Source organism: Nycticebus coucang, chromosome 2, assembly GCF_027406575.1.
Source record: "Nycticebus coucang isolate mNycCou1 chromosome 2, mNycCou1.pri, whole genome shotgun sequence".
NCBI classification, from domain to species: Eukaryota; Metazoa; Chordata; class Mammalia; order Primates; family Lorisidae; genus Nycticebus; species Nycticebus coucang.
Genome location: NC_069781.1, coordinates 117,943,206 through 117,959,858, shown reverse-complemented (window position 1 = coordinate 117,959,858; position 16,653 = coordinate 117,943,206). Strand labels below are relative to the sequence as shown.

Below are 16,653 nucleotides of genomic sequence, written 5' to 3'. Positions count from 1 at the left end.
GCCACTGTGCTCAGCCCATGCGACTTTAAACTCTTAGGCTCAAAAGCTCCTCTGGGCTCAGCCTCCTAAGAAGCTGGGACTACAGGCACCCGCCACAATGCCCAGCTAGTTTTTTTCCTATTTTTGGTAGATAGGAGGTCTCACTCTTTCTCAGGCTGGTCTGGAACTCCTGAGCTTAGGCCATCCACCTGCCTTGGCCTCCTAGAGTGCTAGGGTTATAGCCCATGCCCAGCCATTCAGGCTAGTCTTGAACTCCTAAGTTCAAGGGATCCACCCACCTCAGCCTCCCTCCCAGAGTATTAGTATTACAGGTGTGAGCCACTGCACCTAGCCTACTTTTTCTGGGTTTTTTTGCAGTTTTTTTGTTTGTTTGTTTGTTTGTTTGTTTTTTGGCCAGGGCTAGGTTTAAACCCACAACCCTCAGCATATGGGGCTAGCACCCTACTCCTTGAGCCACAGGTGCCGCCCCGTTTTTCTGGGTTTTTTTGTTTTTTTTTTTGTAGAGACAGAGTCTCACTTTATGGTCCCCGGTAGAGTGCTGTGGCCTCACACAGCTCACAGCAACCTCCAACTCCTGGGCCTAAGCGATGCTCCCGTCTCAGCCTCCTGAGTAGCTGGGACCACAGGCGCCCACCACAACGCCCGGCTATTTTTTGGTTGCAGTTTGGCCGGGGCCGGGTCTGAACCCGCCACCCTCGGTATATGGGGCCAGCGCCTTACCAACTGAGCCACAGGCGCCGCCCCCGTTTTTCTGTTTTTTAGAGAGACGAGATCTCACTCTTGCTCGGGTTGGCCTCAAACTCCTGGCCTCAAGTGATCTTCCCACCTTTGGTCTTCCAAAGTGCTGGGATTGGTTTGGCACCTGTACCTAGGCGCTGGCCACATACACTGGGGATAGCAGGTTCGAATCTGGCCCAGGCCTGCCAAACAACAATAACAACTACAACAACAACAAAAATAGCCAGGTGTTGTGGTGGGTGCCTATAGTTCCAGCTACTTGGGGAGGCTGAGGCAAGAGAATCGCTTAAGCCCAAGAGTTTGAAGTTGCTGTGAGCTGTGACACCATGGCACTCTACCAAGAGCAACACAGTGAGATTCTGTCTCACAAAAAATAAATACACACATACATACATACATTACAAAGTGCTAGGATTACAGGTGTGAGCCTTTACAGCCATCCATTTTTTTGTTATTTTTTATGATTTTATTGTTGTCTCGGCATTGTTCATGTTCCCCAACAAGTGTCCTCCAGAGATTGCTTCAGTAGTGAGTAGGGCTAAATTGAGCAGAAAGGTAGAGAACAAAGAGCATCTGAAGCCCTGCAAGGGTGTGCCCACAACCCCCACTGGGAGACCCAGCCTAGGTGCTGCCCTCAGAACCTGGACACCACCCCAGGGATAGGGTTGGCCCAGAGGTAGTTGCTATGTAGGATCCACCTGCTCTAGGCCCCTTATCCTACCTTGCAGCTCCTTATGCTCTTCCACCAAGACTCCCCAGCCCAGCACCCAAGGCCCTGCCAGAGGCCCCTGACCTATGGGCCCCACTGCAGTCACACCCCACAGGATCTGAACTTACCTTCCTCCAAACCCCAGGGGTCCATCCAGGACAAACCTGAGTGTTCAGGGGAAGAGCAGCTACAGAGTTCCAGAGCTTCTTTTGGAGAGAAAGCTGGATTATCCTCAGGGCTTTCCTATAGCTGAGGTCAAAATTCCTCAGATTTTGACATCTATTGACTAAGCAAACCCTTATCTCCACACCAGGTGCCCTATGAGCACTTCGCAAATATTAACCCATTTCATATTGAACAGAGCCTTGGAAGTGGGAGCTTATCAGCTTCATGTTACAGTTGAGGAGACTGAGGCACAGTGAAGTGGAGAAATTGTGTAAGGTCACACAGCCAAATGGGGAGCTGAGATTTGAACCCAAGCTCTAAGGCAGAAGGTTGGGAGTGTTGTAGTTGTAGAATTATACAGAATTACATACATCCATAAACTTGAGATTCTTGGGTTTCTAGATAAAGGGTATTCTAAGGTTCCAAGAACCCCAGGACTTCTGATTCTGGGATGTCTGAGTCTGGAGTTCTAGGGGTCTAGGATACTGGGAGTTAAGACTTGGGGTCAGTAAACTTTTTCTGGAAAAAGCGAACTAGTCTATATTTACACCTTCATCAAAAAGAACAACTATTCGGGTGGCTCTTGTGGCTCAAAGGAGTAGGGCGCTGGCCCCATATACCAAAGGTGGTGGGTTCAAACCCAGCCCCAGCCCAAAACTGCAAAAAAAAAAAAAAAAAGAACAACTATTCAACTTGAACCAGCACTGCGAAGAAAACTGTCTATAGAACTGCAACTCAAATGTTATATAATTTCCACATGTTGTGAAATATTTTTTTCTCTTTTGACTTTTTTCAACCACTTAAAAAATGTTAAACCCATTCTTAGCTCCCTGGCCATACAAAATTAGGATTTGGCCCACCTCCACCCCCAACCCTACCCTGTCCTTTATAAATGATAAAGGGAGGGAGAGTGGGAGGGGAAAGAAAAGAAACAAGAAAGAGAGAAGGAAGGGAGGGAGGGAAAGGAAGGAAGGAAGGAAAACGAACAGAAGAAGCAGAAGTCAAACTAACATATCATTTTAAGTTTTCTGGCAGCCAGCCACATTACAAGTACTAAGAGAGAGTCTGGGCCTGGTGGTGCATGCCTGTAATCCTTGCCCTCTGGGAGGCCAAGGTGCGAGAATCACTTGAGCTCAGGAGTTGGAGACCAGTCTGAGCAAGAGTGAGATGCCCATCTCTACTAAAACAGAAAGTAGCAAGCGCCTATAGTCCCATCTACTTGGGACCCTGAGGCAAGAGAATCCTTTGAGCTCAGGAGTCTGAGGTTGCTGTGAGCTATGATGATACTGGGGCACTCTACCCAGGGTGACAAAGGAAGACTCTGTCTCAAAAAAAAAAAACACTAAGAAAGAATAAAGCAAAATTAATTTTAATAATATATTGTGTGGAACTGAATATATTGAAGTGATTATTTCAACAAAACCAGTATGGAAAATTATTATTATTTTTGGGACAGAGTTCACTTTGTCCCCCTGAGTAGAGTGCTGTGGCATCATAGCTCATAGCAACCTCAAATTCCTGGGTTCAAGGGATCCTTTTGCCTCAGCCTCCCTAGAAGCTGAGACTACAGGTGCCTGCTGTAATGCCTGGCTATTTTTAGAGATGGGTTCTCATTCTTGTGCAGGCTGGTCTTGAACTCCTGAAGCTCAAGCAATCCACCCACCTTGGCCTCCCAGAATCCTAGGATTATAGGCAGGAGCCACCATGCCCGGCCTCTGGAAAATTATTGAGATAGTTTACATATTTTGGGGTACCAAGTCTTTGGTTTTTTATTTGTTTTGTTTTGTTTGAGACAGAGTCTCACTATGTTGCCCTTGGTAGAGTTTTGTAGCCTCATACCTCATAGCAACCTCAAGCTCTTGGGCTCAAGTGATTTTTCTGGTCTCAGCCTCCCAAGTATCTGGGACTACAGGCACCCACCACAATGCCCAGCTATTTTTAGAGTTGGGTTCTCGCTGTTGCTCAGGCTGGTCTCAAACTTCTGAGCTCAAACAATACACCCATTTCAGCCTCCCAGAGTCCTAGGATTACAGGTGTGAGCCACCATGCCCAGCTTTGTTTTGTTTTTTGAGACAGGGTTTCACTTTGTCGCCCTGGAGTTAAATGCCATGGCATCATCATAGCTCACAGCAACCTCAAACTCTTGGGCTCATGTGATTCTCATGCCTCAACTTCCCAATTAGCTGGGGCTACAGGCACCTGCCACAATGCCCACCTAATTTTTTTATTTTAGTAGAGATGGGGTCTCACTCTTGCTCAGGCTGGTCTTGAACTTCTGAGCACAAGTGATCCATGCACTTCGGCCTCCCAAAGTGCTAGGATTGCAGGCATGAGCAAACACGCCCAGCTGGTACCAAGTCTTTGGAATTTGGTGTCTGTCTCCCACTCACAGAGAACCTGAATCGGGGTGCTAAAGTTTCCTCCTATATTCTCACCTGTACAGTATTTAGATTTCATTGAAAAGGAAAATCAACAACTAACCAAGTTGGGTTTTTTGTTGTTGTTTGTTTTTGAAACAGAGTCTTACTGTGTCACCCTGGGTAGAGTGCTATGGTGTCACAGCTCACAGGAACTTCAAATTGTTGGGCTTAAGCAATTCTCTTGACTCAGCCTCCCAAGTAGCTGGGACTACAGCCGCCTGCCACAATGCCTGGTTATTTTTTTGTTGCAGTTGTCATTGTTGCTTAGCTGGCCTGGGCCGGGCTTGAACCCACCAGTCTCGGTGCATGTGGCTGGTGCTGTAACCACTGTGTTATGGTGTCGAACCCTAACCAAGATGTTTTAAATATACACGATAGTCTTCCCAAAACCGAACCCAGTGTCAGTTTTTAATTCTTTTTTTTTAAAAGATTTTATTTTATGTATTCATTTATTTATTTATTTTTGTGTGTGTGTGGTTTTTGGCCGGGGCTGGGTTTGAACCCGCCACCTCCGGCATATGGGACCGGTGCCCTTCTCCTTTGAGCCACAGGCGCCGCCCAGTTTTAAATTTTTAATGGAAATTAATTGGAATTAATGACAATGAAGTATTTGCTTCACTGAGGGCACCAGCCACACTTCAAATTCCTGGGCTGCATGCCCAGTGGCAGGGCAGGTTTTTCTAGGATTTGGAATTCCCCAGGGTTTCAGTCTACTTGTATCTGCAGTTCAGCTCCTGCCCTGCTCTGCAGGGTCCCCGCCAATTCTCTTTCCTGGACTTGTACCTGCTCTAAGACATTGTAGTGGGACTTAGTGTCCAGGACACAGGTCTCACATGCAACCTTTGTCCCAGAGACCCAGAGTCCAAGATGACATCTCTGGAGGGTTGCTGGGAGTCCCCTTGGACACACCAGGGGCCAAAGCACCATGAGGAGGTCCATGGACATAATGACTGCATCCGTCAACCCCCACAGGCCGGGGGGTTGCACTAGCCACATTCCTGCCGCCACCATCCTCCAGTGCCCTAGATGCTTGTGCACCTGCAGAACCTGCAGAGGATCCACCACCACCCACACCCTTATGACCTCCACACTCTATCCATGCAGGATTATCTCACTGTCAAGCTGTTCATTGGTCTCTATTTCTCAGATGATAAAACTGAACCAGAAGGAATTACCCAAAACCACTGGGCTAGGACTCAAACCTTGAAAAAAGCATCTTTCAGATAGATGGAATGGGAGAATGACAGGTAAAGAAGAAACACATCTAGGGAGTAGGGCATCTGGGAGATTGTGCCCCAGGGAAGGAACAGGGGTGAGTCATCTTTGGGCCCTCACAGAGCCCAACTAACAACTTGTCAAATGTATCTAAGTTCTCACATTTCAAAACCCCTTCTCCCCCATCCTGTCTTGTATACAGCTTTCTTTGACCCCCTGGTTCCTGTAGCCTCAAGCCCCTGCTGTTCTGTTTCTGTTCACATGGAGAAGGTAGGGCAGTCTGTGCTTGCCTCTGTCTTCCCAGGCGTGGGCAAAGTCAAATCTAAGTCTCTTGGGAGCTAGCATCTCCTAGCACCAGACTGTCCCAGAACACACGGCAGGGAGCTTTTGATGAATAAATAGGTGCATGAATGAACAAATTAATCAGTGAATTACTGGATAAGTGAATCCACTTATTATGTTATCTAATAATTAATATTATTGATTTATCTATGCAAGCAGATATCACCTATTGAATGCCAATGGTGTGCCTGGTCTGGTGTGCTTAGCAGCCTCTCCCTTTCTGCCAGGGCCTCTTCTGAACTTGACTCTGCTTTTTCACCTTCAGCCCCAAATTCAAAACCTCTTCTCACACATGCCCCATTCCCCAATTGATCTGATCACTACAAGCTTTCAACCACTGACAGTTCTCCAAGTCTTTGTATTTTTTGTTCTACCAGGAACACCACTTCCTTTTGGATTGGTAAACTCCTGCTCAGCCATCAAAACCCCAGCTCCAATGACCCCCTCCTCTGAGGAGCTTGTCCTGGTTCCCTTGTCCACCCTCAGCTATCAGAGTCCCTGGGAGGGGCCGAGACTGAAATGCACCTCTAAGTGGCTTGCAGGAGCTCTCATTCCTGCTCCAAAGGGATTTGGGGGCCCAACCCACAATTCCCCTCTCCTGCCATTGTACAGAAGGGTACATGGAGACCCAGGAAGTGCAAGAACGCCGCCTAGCAAGGAGAGGGCAGGAATGCTGAGTCTTGGCAGTTCACAGTCCCTGCCCCTTTTCCCGTAGTTTTAAAGCGTTTGAGAAGCCCCTCCCTGCCTTTGAGGATAGAGGTGCTGTGACAGGGTGGTGGTGGGGAGGATGTCCAGGGGCTACTGCGGGGACTCAGGAAGTGTGCGGCCGCAGGAATCCGGTACTTTCAGGCCTTATAAGGACATTTGCACTCTGGGCCAATGGGCGGCAGGGGGCGTGACGCCCCAACCCTGCCCCAACCCCTTCAGTCCCTGCCAGCGCATTGGTTCTGTCCCGCCTGTTTGGCGCTTCCCTTCCTCTCCCGCCAGCCATGAGCTCCACGCAGTTCAACAAGGGCCCCTCATACGGGCTTTCGGCCGAAGTTAAGAACCGGGTGAGTGGGGGGCGCGTCTCTGGGCTCCACCACCCGCGGCTGTCGCGCGCTTGAACTCGTGTATGAGTCCGGCGACGCGAGAGAGGAGCGCCCCACCGGGCTCCCCTGCAACTAGTGGGCAGTGCGTCTCGCACCAGGGATAAGGGGTCACCTCTCCCTGACATCTGGGTGGTCTGGGGGCTTTCCCTGGAGCTCCCTCAAGTCTGAGGGAACAGCGAGGTAGGACATCTGGTGATGACCCATCTCCTCAGCGTGTAGGGGTAAACTTTTCCCCAAGCTGTGCGCCCAGACTCCCACTATGAGAAGTCCCCCTCCTCTGCCAACTCCCAACCGCCCAGGCGTGGACCTCTTGGAGGGGTCATCTCCTGGCCACACTTCTGCTTTTTTGGCCACTTATACTTCAGGAAGGGAAGCGGGGAACCTAGGGTGGTTTTTGAGAAAAGTGTTAGCCCCTGCGCAGGAATTTCTTGACCTGTCTTATAACTGGGGAGGGGAAGTCTCCTTAGGCAGCTCGTTCCCTTCTACATTCTTTTTGTCCCTAGCTGATAAAATTTAAGGGATACCAAAGGGGTTCACTGAAGGTGACCCTAAAAATGTGTGGGTTTTGTAACCTGAAAATATGAAATGGGACCAGGAGGAGGCACTTTTTTACAAAACAACCGTGGTTCTGGCTCAGAGAGGGGAGGTCCAAAGCCTGACACTCTTGCACCCTTCCTGCAGAAGGGGGTTGTCATCCCTGCCCATCATACACGCACACACACACACCCACACACCCACACACACCAGGCACCTGGGAATGTGGCTTCAGCTATAGCAGGAGCCTGCCTGGGCATGCTGAGGGCACCAGCCCTAGTCCTGCTAGCCTCTAAAAGGCACCCCAGAGCCCACAGACAGGTGAGAGAATTTCTGCATTGCCCTTGTTAACTTCTGGGAGCCCTTTCGCAGAAAGGAAGGGCTTGGGGCAACCAGGGTCCCCCAGTGAGCCCTGGGGTTCTGGACTTCCCTTTAAAAACCAGGGAACTTGTGATGGGCTGGATTTTGACAATCTTCCTATAACTGCACAGAGGCAGTTTAGGGGAGTCTTGCTATGCGCCTGTGGCTCAGAGACAGTGTTGCAGCTGACCAGAACTACACTGGCCTGCAAGTGGCAGAGCCAAGACTAGAACCTAGACCTGTGGGATCTGGTGTCTGGTGGCCCCTGCCTCCCCCAGGCAGTCTGGGCACCTTTCACCCTGGCAGCGGAAGTGAGACAGAGCACACAGCACTCCTCAAGGGTGGGGCAGCTTCCTGAGATGGGTGGGTGGGCACACTGCCACCTTCCCTGGTTGGGGGTGAGCTGAGAAGCTGGAGCATTCCTGTTGGCTCCTTGTGGCCAGCCCTTAGTCTGGAGAATGGGTATGTTATTGGCCAGCTTGCCAGAGTCACTGAAGGGTCATACCCCAATTGGAAACTGGCTTCTAGTGGCTTCTGCTCCCCTCCATCCCTATTACCAGCTGCTTAAGACAAGGGAGACCCAGAAGCCTTTCTCCTCTATACCTCTGTGCCGCAGTTTACCCCTGGATAGATGACACTGGGACACAGGCTCCAGTCCAGTGTGCCTCTCTGAAATGCAATGGCTGCTTGATTCCGATTGAGGGGCTAGACCTGCTGGGAGCAGCTGGTCCCGATTTAGCAGGGAGGCAGCACTGCATTCCTGGCAGTTTGTGGTGAAGAGGAATGTGCTGAGGACCCAGCTGGGCAGCTCTGGGAGGAAACTGGCCGCTGTGGGAGGGGCCCAGCCAGGCGCCTCTGCCTGGGACCCTGGCCTCTTGGCCCCAGAAGCTGGCCAGGGATGAGAACCAGATGGGCAGGGCATGTTCAGCGACCCTCTAGGACTCAGCTCTCAGTCCTCTCTCATTCATCAGGATAGACAAAGCTACTATCTGGGCAGGGCTGCCCCCTTGCCCCTTCTCTCCCAGCTGTGGGAACTAGAGACAGTCCAAGGAGGGTGGGTGGGTAGGATCAGGAGAACAAGCCAGGTGGGTGAGTGCCTTTGTCTCCTCTGTGCTGCCAGTGTTCAGCCCTGATTTTAGGGCAGGGGGGCTCCCAGGCAGGAGCCAGGAATAAAGGGCTCATCTCAGAAGACCTTACCCAAGTCCTTCAACAGGGAGATAGGGAGACTGAGACTTATATTAGTCATTTGGGGAGCTGGGTGTAGAGCTGGGAGCAGGGTGGATCTGTTCTTGGGTCCTTCTGCTCCCCTGGGGAAAGGGCATCCCCAGTGGAAGTTACAGGGCTCCTCAGCAGAAACCCTTGGAGCTGGACAGGCTGGATGAAGGCAATCCAACTTTTCACCACCTTTGCCAGGAACTGCCCCATGGCGGAACACATCTCCCCTGGGTATCCCTGGGCCTAGCCACTCCAGGTTTCTGAGCCTTTGATGCTCTGGGATGCTGCAGTGGGGAACAAGCAGGTGTGTACTTATGGGTAGTGGGTATATGATAATCTAATGGAGGACCTTGAGTGTTTTTATCTACCCAGTGACTGTGAGGATGTCACTGAGCAAGATGGCGAAGCACAGAAGGGAGTTAGATCTTAAGCAAGGACAGAAGGTGGAGACAAACACTGGAAGGAAAATAGAGTCAGAGAAACAAGGATATGGGGGGCCTGTTACCTGGTATAGTCAGGTGGCCTTCAGGGTATGGCTGGTCTAAAGGGAGGGACCAAGCCAGGCAAATATCTGAGGCCGTAGTGATAGTGCAGTACATGCAAAGGCCCTGAGGCAAGACCTAGCCTGTTTTTTTGTTTGTTTGTTTGTTTTTTTAGGATCTAGCCTGTTTTGAGAAACAGAGGGAGGTTTGGCAGCTCCTCAGTAAGTTAAACACAATTTCCACATGACCCAGCAATTCCACTGCTGGGTACACACGTAAGAGAAGTAAAAGCAGGTGTTCAAACAAAACTTGTACACTCATGTTTACAGCAGCACTGTTCACAGCAGTCAAAGGTGGAAACAAACAACCCAAGTGTCCATCAAGGGATCAATGGATAATCACAATGTTGTCCATTCATACAATAGAATATCACTGAACCACAAAAAGGAAGGAATCTCTGATACAGGCTGGACATTGAGGACATTGTGCTCAGTGAGAGAAGGCAGACACAGAAGGACACACAGTGTAAGATTCCATTTATATGAAATGTCCAGAACAGGTAGATCCCCAGACATAAGAAATAAGTTCATCATTGCCAGGGGCTGCAGAGGGGGGATAGGGCTTCTTTTAGGGGCAATGGGATGTTTTGGAATTAGATAGTAGTAATTCACAGCAGCATGAATGTACCAAATGCCACTGAATTGCACACTTTAAGATGCTTGACACTTACATGTTAAGTGTAATGTAATCAGGAAATGAGAGGGCAGGGGGTCAGAGCCTGCCTGGCTTGGCACCCCTGAAGGTGTTTATAAGAGCCAATTATCAGTCTGGGTTATGAGTGTGCCTCCTGTGGGTGCTTCATCTTTGCCTGTGAGCAAGGGTTGGGCTGTCCCTGCTGGTGGGAAAGGGAGAGGGTCTGCTTGGGTGGGGTGGGGACCTCCAGGATCCCCCTCACCTTGGAGTCACTGGCTCTGCCTTGTCAGAAACTTTGGGGATTTCTTCTGGATGTGCCCTCACCCGAGCTTAGCCCTGTATCCTTTGCCTCCCCCACACAGCTCCTGTCCAAATATGACCCTCAGAAGGAGGCTGAACTCAGGAGCTGGATTGAGGGGCTCACTGGCCTGTCTATCGGCCCTGATTTCCAGAAGGGTTTGAAGGATGGGATTATCTTATGCACGTGAGTACATGCACGGACACGTGCTCTATTACCCTGGCTGGTTACGCTCCACACTGTCTGAAGCTTGCTTTTCTTTCTTTTTTTTGGAGACAGAGTCTCACTTTATCACCCTTGGTACAGTACCATTGTGTCACGGCTCACAGCAACCTCCAACTCCTGGGCTTAGGCGATTCTCTTGCCTCAGCCTCCCAAGTAGCTGGGACTACAGGCGCCCACCCCAACGCCTGGCTATTTTTTTTTGTTGCAGTTTGGCCTGGGCCGGGTTTAAGCCTGCCACCCTCAGTATATGCGGCTGGCGCCCTACCCACTAAGCCACAGGTGCTGCCCTGAAGCTTGCTTTTCACTTGATGAATCTTGGATCTTTCTTTCCCTTGACTTATTGCTTTGTCTAGGATCTCTGATAGGGAGTATTCTCACCTTGTGCTCTCTCTTTCTTGGAAGAATGAATAAAGTTTCTAGAGGCCTTTCTTTGTTGCATTCAACCATTGTTCAAACATTCTTTGCTTTTGCACATTAAACATTTTTTATTTTATTTATTTATTTATTCATTTATTTGCGGTTTTTCGCCAGGGCTGGGTTTGAACCCGCCACCTTTGGAATATGGGGCTGGTGCCCTACTCCTTTGAGCCAGAGACGCCGCCCTTATTTTTTATTTTTTTAGAGAAAGAGGCTCACTTTGTCGCCCTCGGTAGAGTGCTGTGGCATTACAGCTCACAGCAACCTCCAGCTTTTGGGCTTAGGCAATTCTCTGGCCTCAGCCTCCCGCATAGCTGAACTATAGGCGCCTGCCACAACACCTGGCTATTTTTTGTTGCAGTTTGGCTGGGGCCGGGTTTGAACCTGCCACTCTTGGTATATGGGACCAGTGCCCTACTCACTGAGCCACAGGCGCCATCAACACATTAAACATTTTAATGGACATCCTCAGGCTCACTCCCCAAAAATCAGTCGTTCCAGATTACACTCTCAACTCTGGTTGTTGTTGGTGTTTGGCAGCTTTGCTTGTTTGATGGATAAAAATTCCATGATAAGAGGGGAGGCTGAGGCCTGGGAGAAGCAGTGGGTTTGCCCAGGAAGGCTGAGAGTAGGTCTCTGGTCTTTGGAATTCCTCTGTTCCTATTCCCCCCACCTCATATGTGCCACTCAGACTCATGAACAAGCTGCAGCCAGGCTCAGTCCCCAAGATCAACCGCTCCATGCAGAATTGGCACCAGGTGAGTTAGGACAAGGTTGGGGAAACCCCACCTGACAGCTAGGTAGACTGAAGTCCACTCACCATCCTTCTCCTTCCTCCTCATAGCTAGAAAACCTCTCCAACTTCATCAAGGCCATGGTTGGCTATGGAATGAACCCTGTGGACCTGTTTGAGGCCAACGACTTGTTTGAGAGTGGGAACATGACGCAGGTGCAGGTGTCTCTTCTGGCCCTAGCTGGGAAGGTAAGGCCCAGAGACGGGCAGCAACCTGCCCAGAGTCACACAGTGAGGTGGCTGTAGATGTGTCCATGTTCTTCATTCACTCATTTGCAAATATTTCTGAGGGCACTTTGAACTCCTTGGTGAATAATGCAAACACAGTCCACCCCGTCCTGAGTGTCAGCTGGGTGGAGGAGGCAGAGACACATAGTCTGATGGAGAAAGCAGACAAAAAGGAACAAATCATTTTTTATAGATTATAAATAAGCTCTAAATTGTGAGACAAAGCTTGAAAGAGAAGAAAAAATTAGACCATTGTCAGGGACATCTAAGGACCCTCTCTAGCTGAGACCAGGAACATTAGTTAGAATGGTATTTGGGGCAGAAGAAAAAGGAAGGTCCGACATTGGGACTGGCTTGGGAGTGCTACAGGAACAGGGAGAAGGTTTCTATACAGGGAAATTTTACTTCAGATGGAGTTTTCAGAAACCCCCTGTGGCTGCCACATGGAGAGTGGAAGCCAGAGAGGAGCTAGGGAAAGGTATCCTGGTGAGAGTTGGGGGCAGTTGCTTGGGTGGCTGGGTAAAAGGAGGTGGTAGAAGAAGAGAGGATTCTTGTTCTGAGCACTGGAAGACTAAGGCTGCTATCACCTAAGGTGGGGTGGCTGGAGCTCCATCATGGGCCTGTAGAGTCCCCTAGGCATGAACCTGGGGTTCCCACTGCCCTTCACTGATACTCTCCACTTTCTCCCCATGCCAGGCCAAGACAAAGGGACTACAGACTGGTGTGGACATCGGTGTCAAGTACTCAGAGAAGCAGGAACGGAACTTTGATGATGCCACTATGAAGGCAGGACAGTGTGTCATCGGGCTGCAGGTGGGGGTGTTGGCTCCCCCAGCCTTGGGACCTATAGCAGTGGGGATGACCTGCTCCCTGGACCCTGTGACCCCTTCAAGTTTGTGGTAGGGGCTGGAGGCCAGTCATGGGGAGCCTGACCTTTCCTGCCCATCTCCCTACAGATGGGCACCAACAAATGTGCCAGCCAGTCGGGCATGACAGCATATGGCACAAGAAGGCATCTCTATGATCCTAAGAATCATATCCTGCCTCCCATGGACCATTCAACCATCAGCCTGCAGATGGGCACAAACAAGTGTGCCAGCCAGGTGGGCCCCACCTGTGTCCCCCAAGACCCCTTGCCCACCTCTCCACATCCTGTCCCCAAGATCACCTCCTTCTAGAAACCTCACTGTAGGTTTCCTGTCTCTGCCTTTGACTGTAGCCTAAGTTCGCTTTCCACTTTGCTTTGTGTCTCCAAGGAAGTTACTACCTTACTCTGTGCCCTAGTTTCCCTCAAGTTTGCCATCTAGTTCTGATATTTTTAGATCCTGCAATTATCAGGTTTTCTGCCATATTGAACATATCAGTGTGAATGTTATGGAGCCCTCAGATCTCTAGGAGGTCTCAGCTTTAGCCAGGATGAGCTTCCTGGTTGACAGGGAGAAAGCTGGACCCAGACATTACTGGTTCTAGGGGGTCAGAATTGAGACGGGTGAGAAGGACCCTATTAATGAAGGTCCACACTCGGCATAGAGTCAGAAAGGAGAGGGTGTCTGTGCAGAGTTGGAGGGACCATAGGAGTTATGCACTGTGAGTTTAAGCAAGACAGAGGGAAATAATGTGGGAATTTGGGAAGGTCCTCTCTTCTTTCTAACCTGACCATGCTCTTGCCTCCCTTTCTAGGTGGGTATGACAGCTCCTGGGACCCGGAGGCACATCTGTGATACCAAGCTAGGGACTGACAAGTGTGACAACTCCTCCATGTCCCTGCAGATGGGCTATACACAGGGTGCCAACCAGAGCGGCCAGGTCTTTGGCCTGGGTCGGCAGATATATGATCCCAAGTACTGCCCACAAGGCCCAACTGCCGATGGAGCTCCACTGGATGCTGACAACTGCCTAGGTTCAGGCGAAGGCCCAGAGTATCCCCCCTGCTACCAGGAGGAGGCCAGCTACTGAGGCACCCATACATGCTGTCTCCCCACATCATCATCTTATCTGGGTTTTGGAGTTTTTCTGTGTGTTTGCCATTTTTTTTTTTTTTTTAACATGTGCTGCCAATGGAGGGTTTGTAGGAGTCTGGGTAGGATCAGGTGGCAGATCCCACTTGTCTTGCAGAACTGAGCCAGCAGGCTGAAGGAGAAGGGGCCATATTCAGATGCACGGGTGTTTGGGTTGGGGCAGGATCCCTGCCAGGGCACATGCAAGAGGTGGACTGAGCCATGTTGGGGAAAAGAGACCTGGGCAGAGAGGAGAACTGGCCCCAAATGGTTTCCAGTTTCAACTCCTCTTATCTTTTTTTTTTTGAGACAGAGTTTCATTTTGTCACCCTCAGTAGAGTGCCGTAATGTCATAGCTCACAGCAACCTCAAACTCTTAGGCTCAAGTGATTCTCCTGCCTCAGCCTCCTGACTAGCTGAGATATGGGCACTCACCACAATGCCCAGCTACTTTTTTTAGAGATGGCATTTCGCTGTTGCTCAGGCTGTTCTTGAACTCATGAGCTCAGGGAATCCACCTCCCTCGGCCTCCCACAGTGTTAGTATTACAGGTGTGAGCCATTGCGTCCAGCACTTCTCTTCCCTTTTGTCTACCAATCAGTTTGTGGTTTCTGTGCCCACAGAAGTTTCAGGAAGTTTTTTTGTTTGTTTGTTTGTTTTCTGAGACAGAGTCTAATTCTGTTGACTTAGGTCACAGCTTGCTACAACCTCAAACTCATAGGTGCAAGTGATCCTCTTGCCTCAGCTTCCCAAGTAGCTAGGTCTATAGGTGTACGCCACCACACCCAGCTAGTTTTTCTGTTTTTAGTAGAGATGGGGTCTCACTCTTGCTCAGGCTAGTCTAGAACTTCTGAGCTCAAGCAATCCCTCACCTCAGCCTCCCAGAGTGCTAGGATTATAGGCATGAACCTCAATGTCCAGCCTAAAAGAAAATATTTTTTCCCCGGGGAATGGGTTAGGGATGGTGGAGGGGTGCAGGGAAGGGGGTCCCTTGGGAAAGAGACAAATTATTTAGGATCCTGCCCGACTGGATTTCCTTAGGACCCTCAGACCAACAACACTGGTGGCCCAGAGGCCCCATGAGAAAACTGAGGCCTATGCATGACTCTGGAGTTCTAAGTGGTTGAGGCAAAGGTAGACCCCCTCCCCGAGCTCGTCCCCACCACCCGCATGGGGCCTCAGTAGGTTTTATTTTTTAATTTTTTGTTTTTTGAGACAGAGTCTCTACTGCCCAGGTTAGAGTACTGTGGCGCCGGCCCAAGTCAAAACAACCTCAAACTCCTGGGTTCAAGCCATCTTTCTGCTTCAGCCTCTTGAGTAGCTGTAACTTTAGGCACTCATCCCATTAGCCAGCTAATGTTTTCTATTTTTAGTAGAGATGGGATCTCTTGCTCAATTTGGTCTCTAGCTCCTGAGCTCAAGTAATCCTCCTGCCTCAGCCTCCCAAGAATGCTAGGATTATAGGCGTAAGCCAGTGTTCCTGGCCACCTCAGTAGGTTTAAAGAGTCCCCAGTTCCCTTCTCCCCTTCCTGGGCCTGACCCACTGTCTCTTGCCTGTCAGTACTCCCCTGAGATCCCCAGCTGGGCACATGAGATAATGTGAATTACCAACTCTGGACCAAAAGCAATAAAAACTTCTGTTTGTAGGAAAACAAGGTGTCTTGAGAGAGTTGTAGTCAAACTCTATCTTCGTAGGGAGGGGGCTATTTTGCTTTGGTCTTTTCTGGAACCCTGTGAAATGGGGTGGGGTCCAAGGAGAAAACATCCACAGCAGCCTTGGGAGAGGGAGAAGCTGAGGCCCAACATGTGTTGGGGTTGAAAGAATGATCACAGGGGCCAGGACCAGGGATAGAGGAGGAGGCCGGGGTTCCTGAAAGGAAGGGAGAGTCCTAAACCACATCCCACAGCCCTGTGCAATCAGCTCTAGCTTCACCATGGAGCCTCCAGGTCTTTGTGCCTTTTTCTCTGCCTGGAGTTCCCTCTCTGGCAAATTCCTATTCATCCTCAAAGCCCTAATGCCAAAACCACCTTCTTTCTCCATGGAGCCCTCCCCACACCTCACCCTACCCAGCACCTTCAAAGGTATTGCCGCCCAACCAGGTTCATTTGCCTGCTGTCCAAGAGGAAGCCAACATCCGGAGACAGCATAGTTTACATCAGAGAATTTATTCTTTTTTCCTTTCTTTCCACATGTTCTAAAGGAGGAATTTCTTAAATCTGCCTCCCAAGAATTGGTGGGATAGTTTGGTGAGCAGGGGATTATGTAATTATGTAATTTGCTAATTGGCTAAGTTTGGGGCAAAATTACAGAGATCTGGAAATCACCTTAGGGTGGGGGAACCGGGATGGTAAGAAGGACTCGGAGAGAGAGGAAGGCCTGAGACTTGGGACTGCAGGGATGAGGCCTGGGAGGGAGGCAAGTTCCCCAGGAATTAGAGGGTCCAGACTTGTTTTGCTTCAGCTCCTGGGGTCATAATTCCAGTCCAGTCAGTGTCTTGGTATCGGTCACTGGTCTGGGCAAGTTAGTCAATTCACTAGAATGCGGGCCCGGGAAGATATCATAGAAACTACCTTTAGGGTTCTAAAAGGTGACGTTATGCAGAAAAGAATCTTTACAACTACAAATATGTGGAAAAAGTTAAGAATCTTTGTAACCACCAGGTAGAAGCAAACATGAGGACAGTGACTATTATCGAGCAAATGAAGGGATAGTGGCTGATTATTATCATTA

General features: G+C 49.8%; 1 protein-coding gene across 3 annotated transcripts; it reads left to right on the top strand.

Moving 5' to 3' along the window:
• The first annotated feature begins 6,507 nt into the window (after positions 1 to 6,507).
• Positions 6,508 to 15,723, top strand: CNN2 (calponin 2). Of its 3 annotated transcripts, XM_053581560.1 has the most exons (8): positions 6,533 to 6,641; positions 8,988 to 9,093; positions 10,327 to 10,448; positions 11,596 to 11,662; positions 11,749 to 11,886; positions 12,622 to 12,738; positions 12,882 to 13,028; positions 13,606 to 15,721. In XM_053581560.1, the coding sequence occupies exons 2-8, from the start codon at positions 9,061 to 9,063 to the stop codon at positions 13,879 to 13,881; spliced, it is 900 nt and encodes a 299-aa protein (XP_053437535.1). In that variant the 5' UTR covers positions 6,533 to 6,641; positions 8,988 to 9,060; the 3' UTR covers positions 13,882 to 15,721. The 3 variants fall into 3 exon arrangements, with proteins under 3 accessions (XP_053437539.1, XP_053437531.1, XP_053437535.1); XM_053581564.1 differs by lacking the exon at positions 8,988 to 9,093 and having other exon boundaries at positions 6,508 to 6,641; positions 13,696 to 15,723; XM_053581556.1 differs by lacking the exon at positions 8,988 to 9,093 and having other exon boundaries at positions 6,508 to 6,641.
• The last annotated feature ends 930 nt before the right edge of the window (positions 15,724 to 16,653 follow it).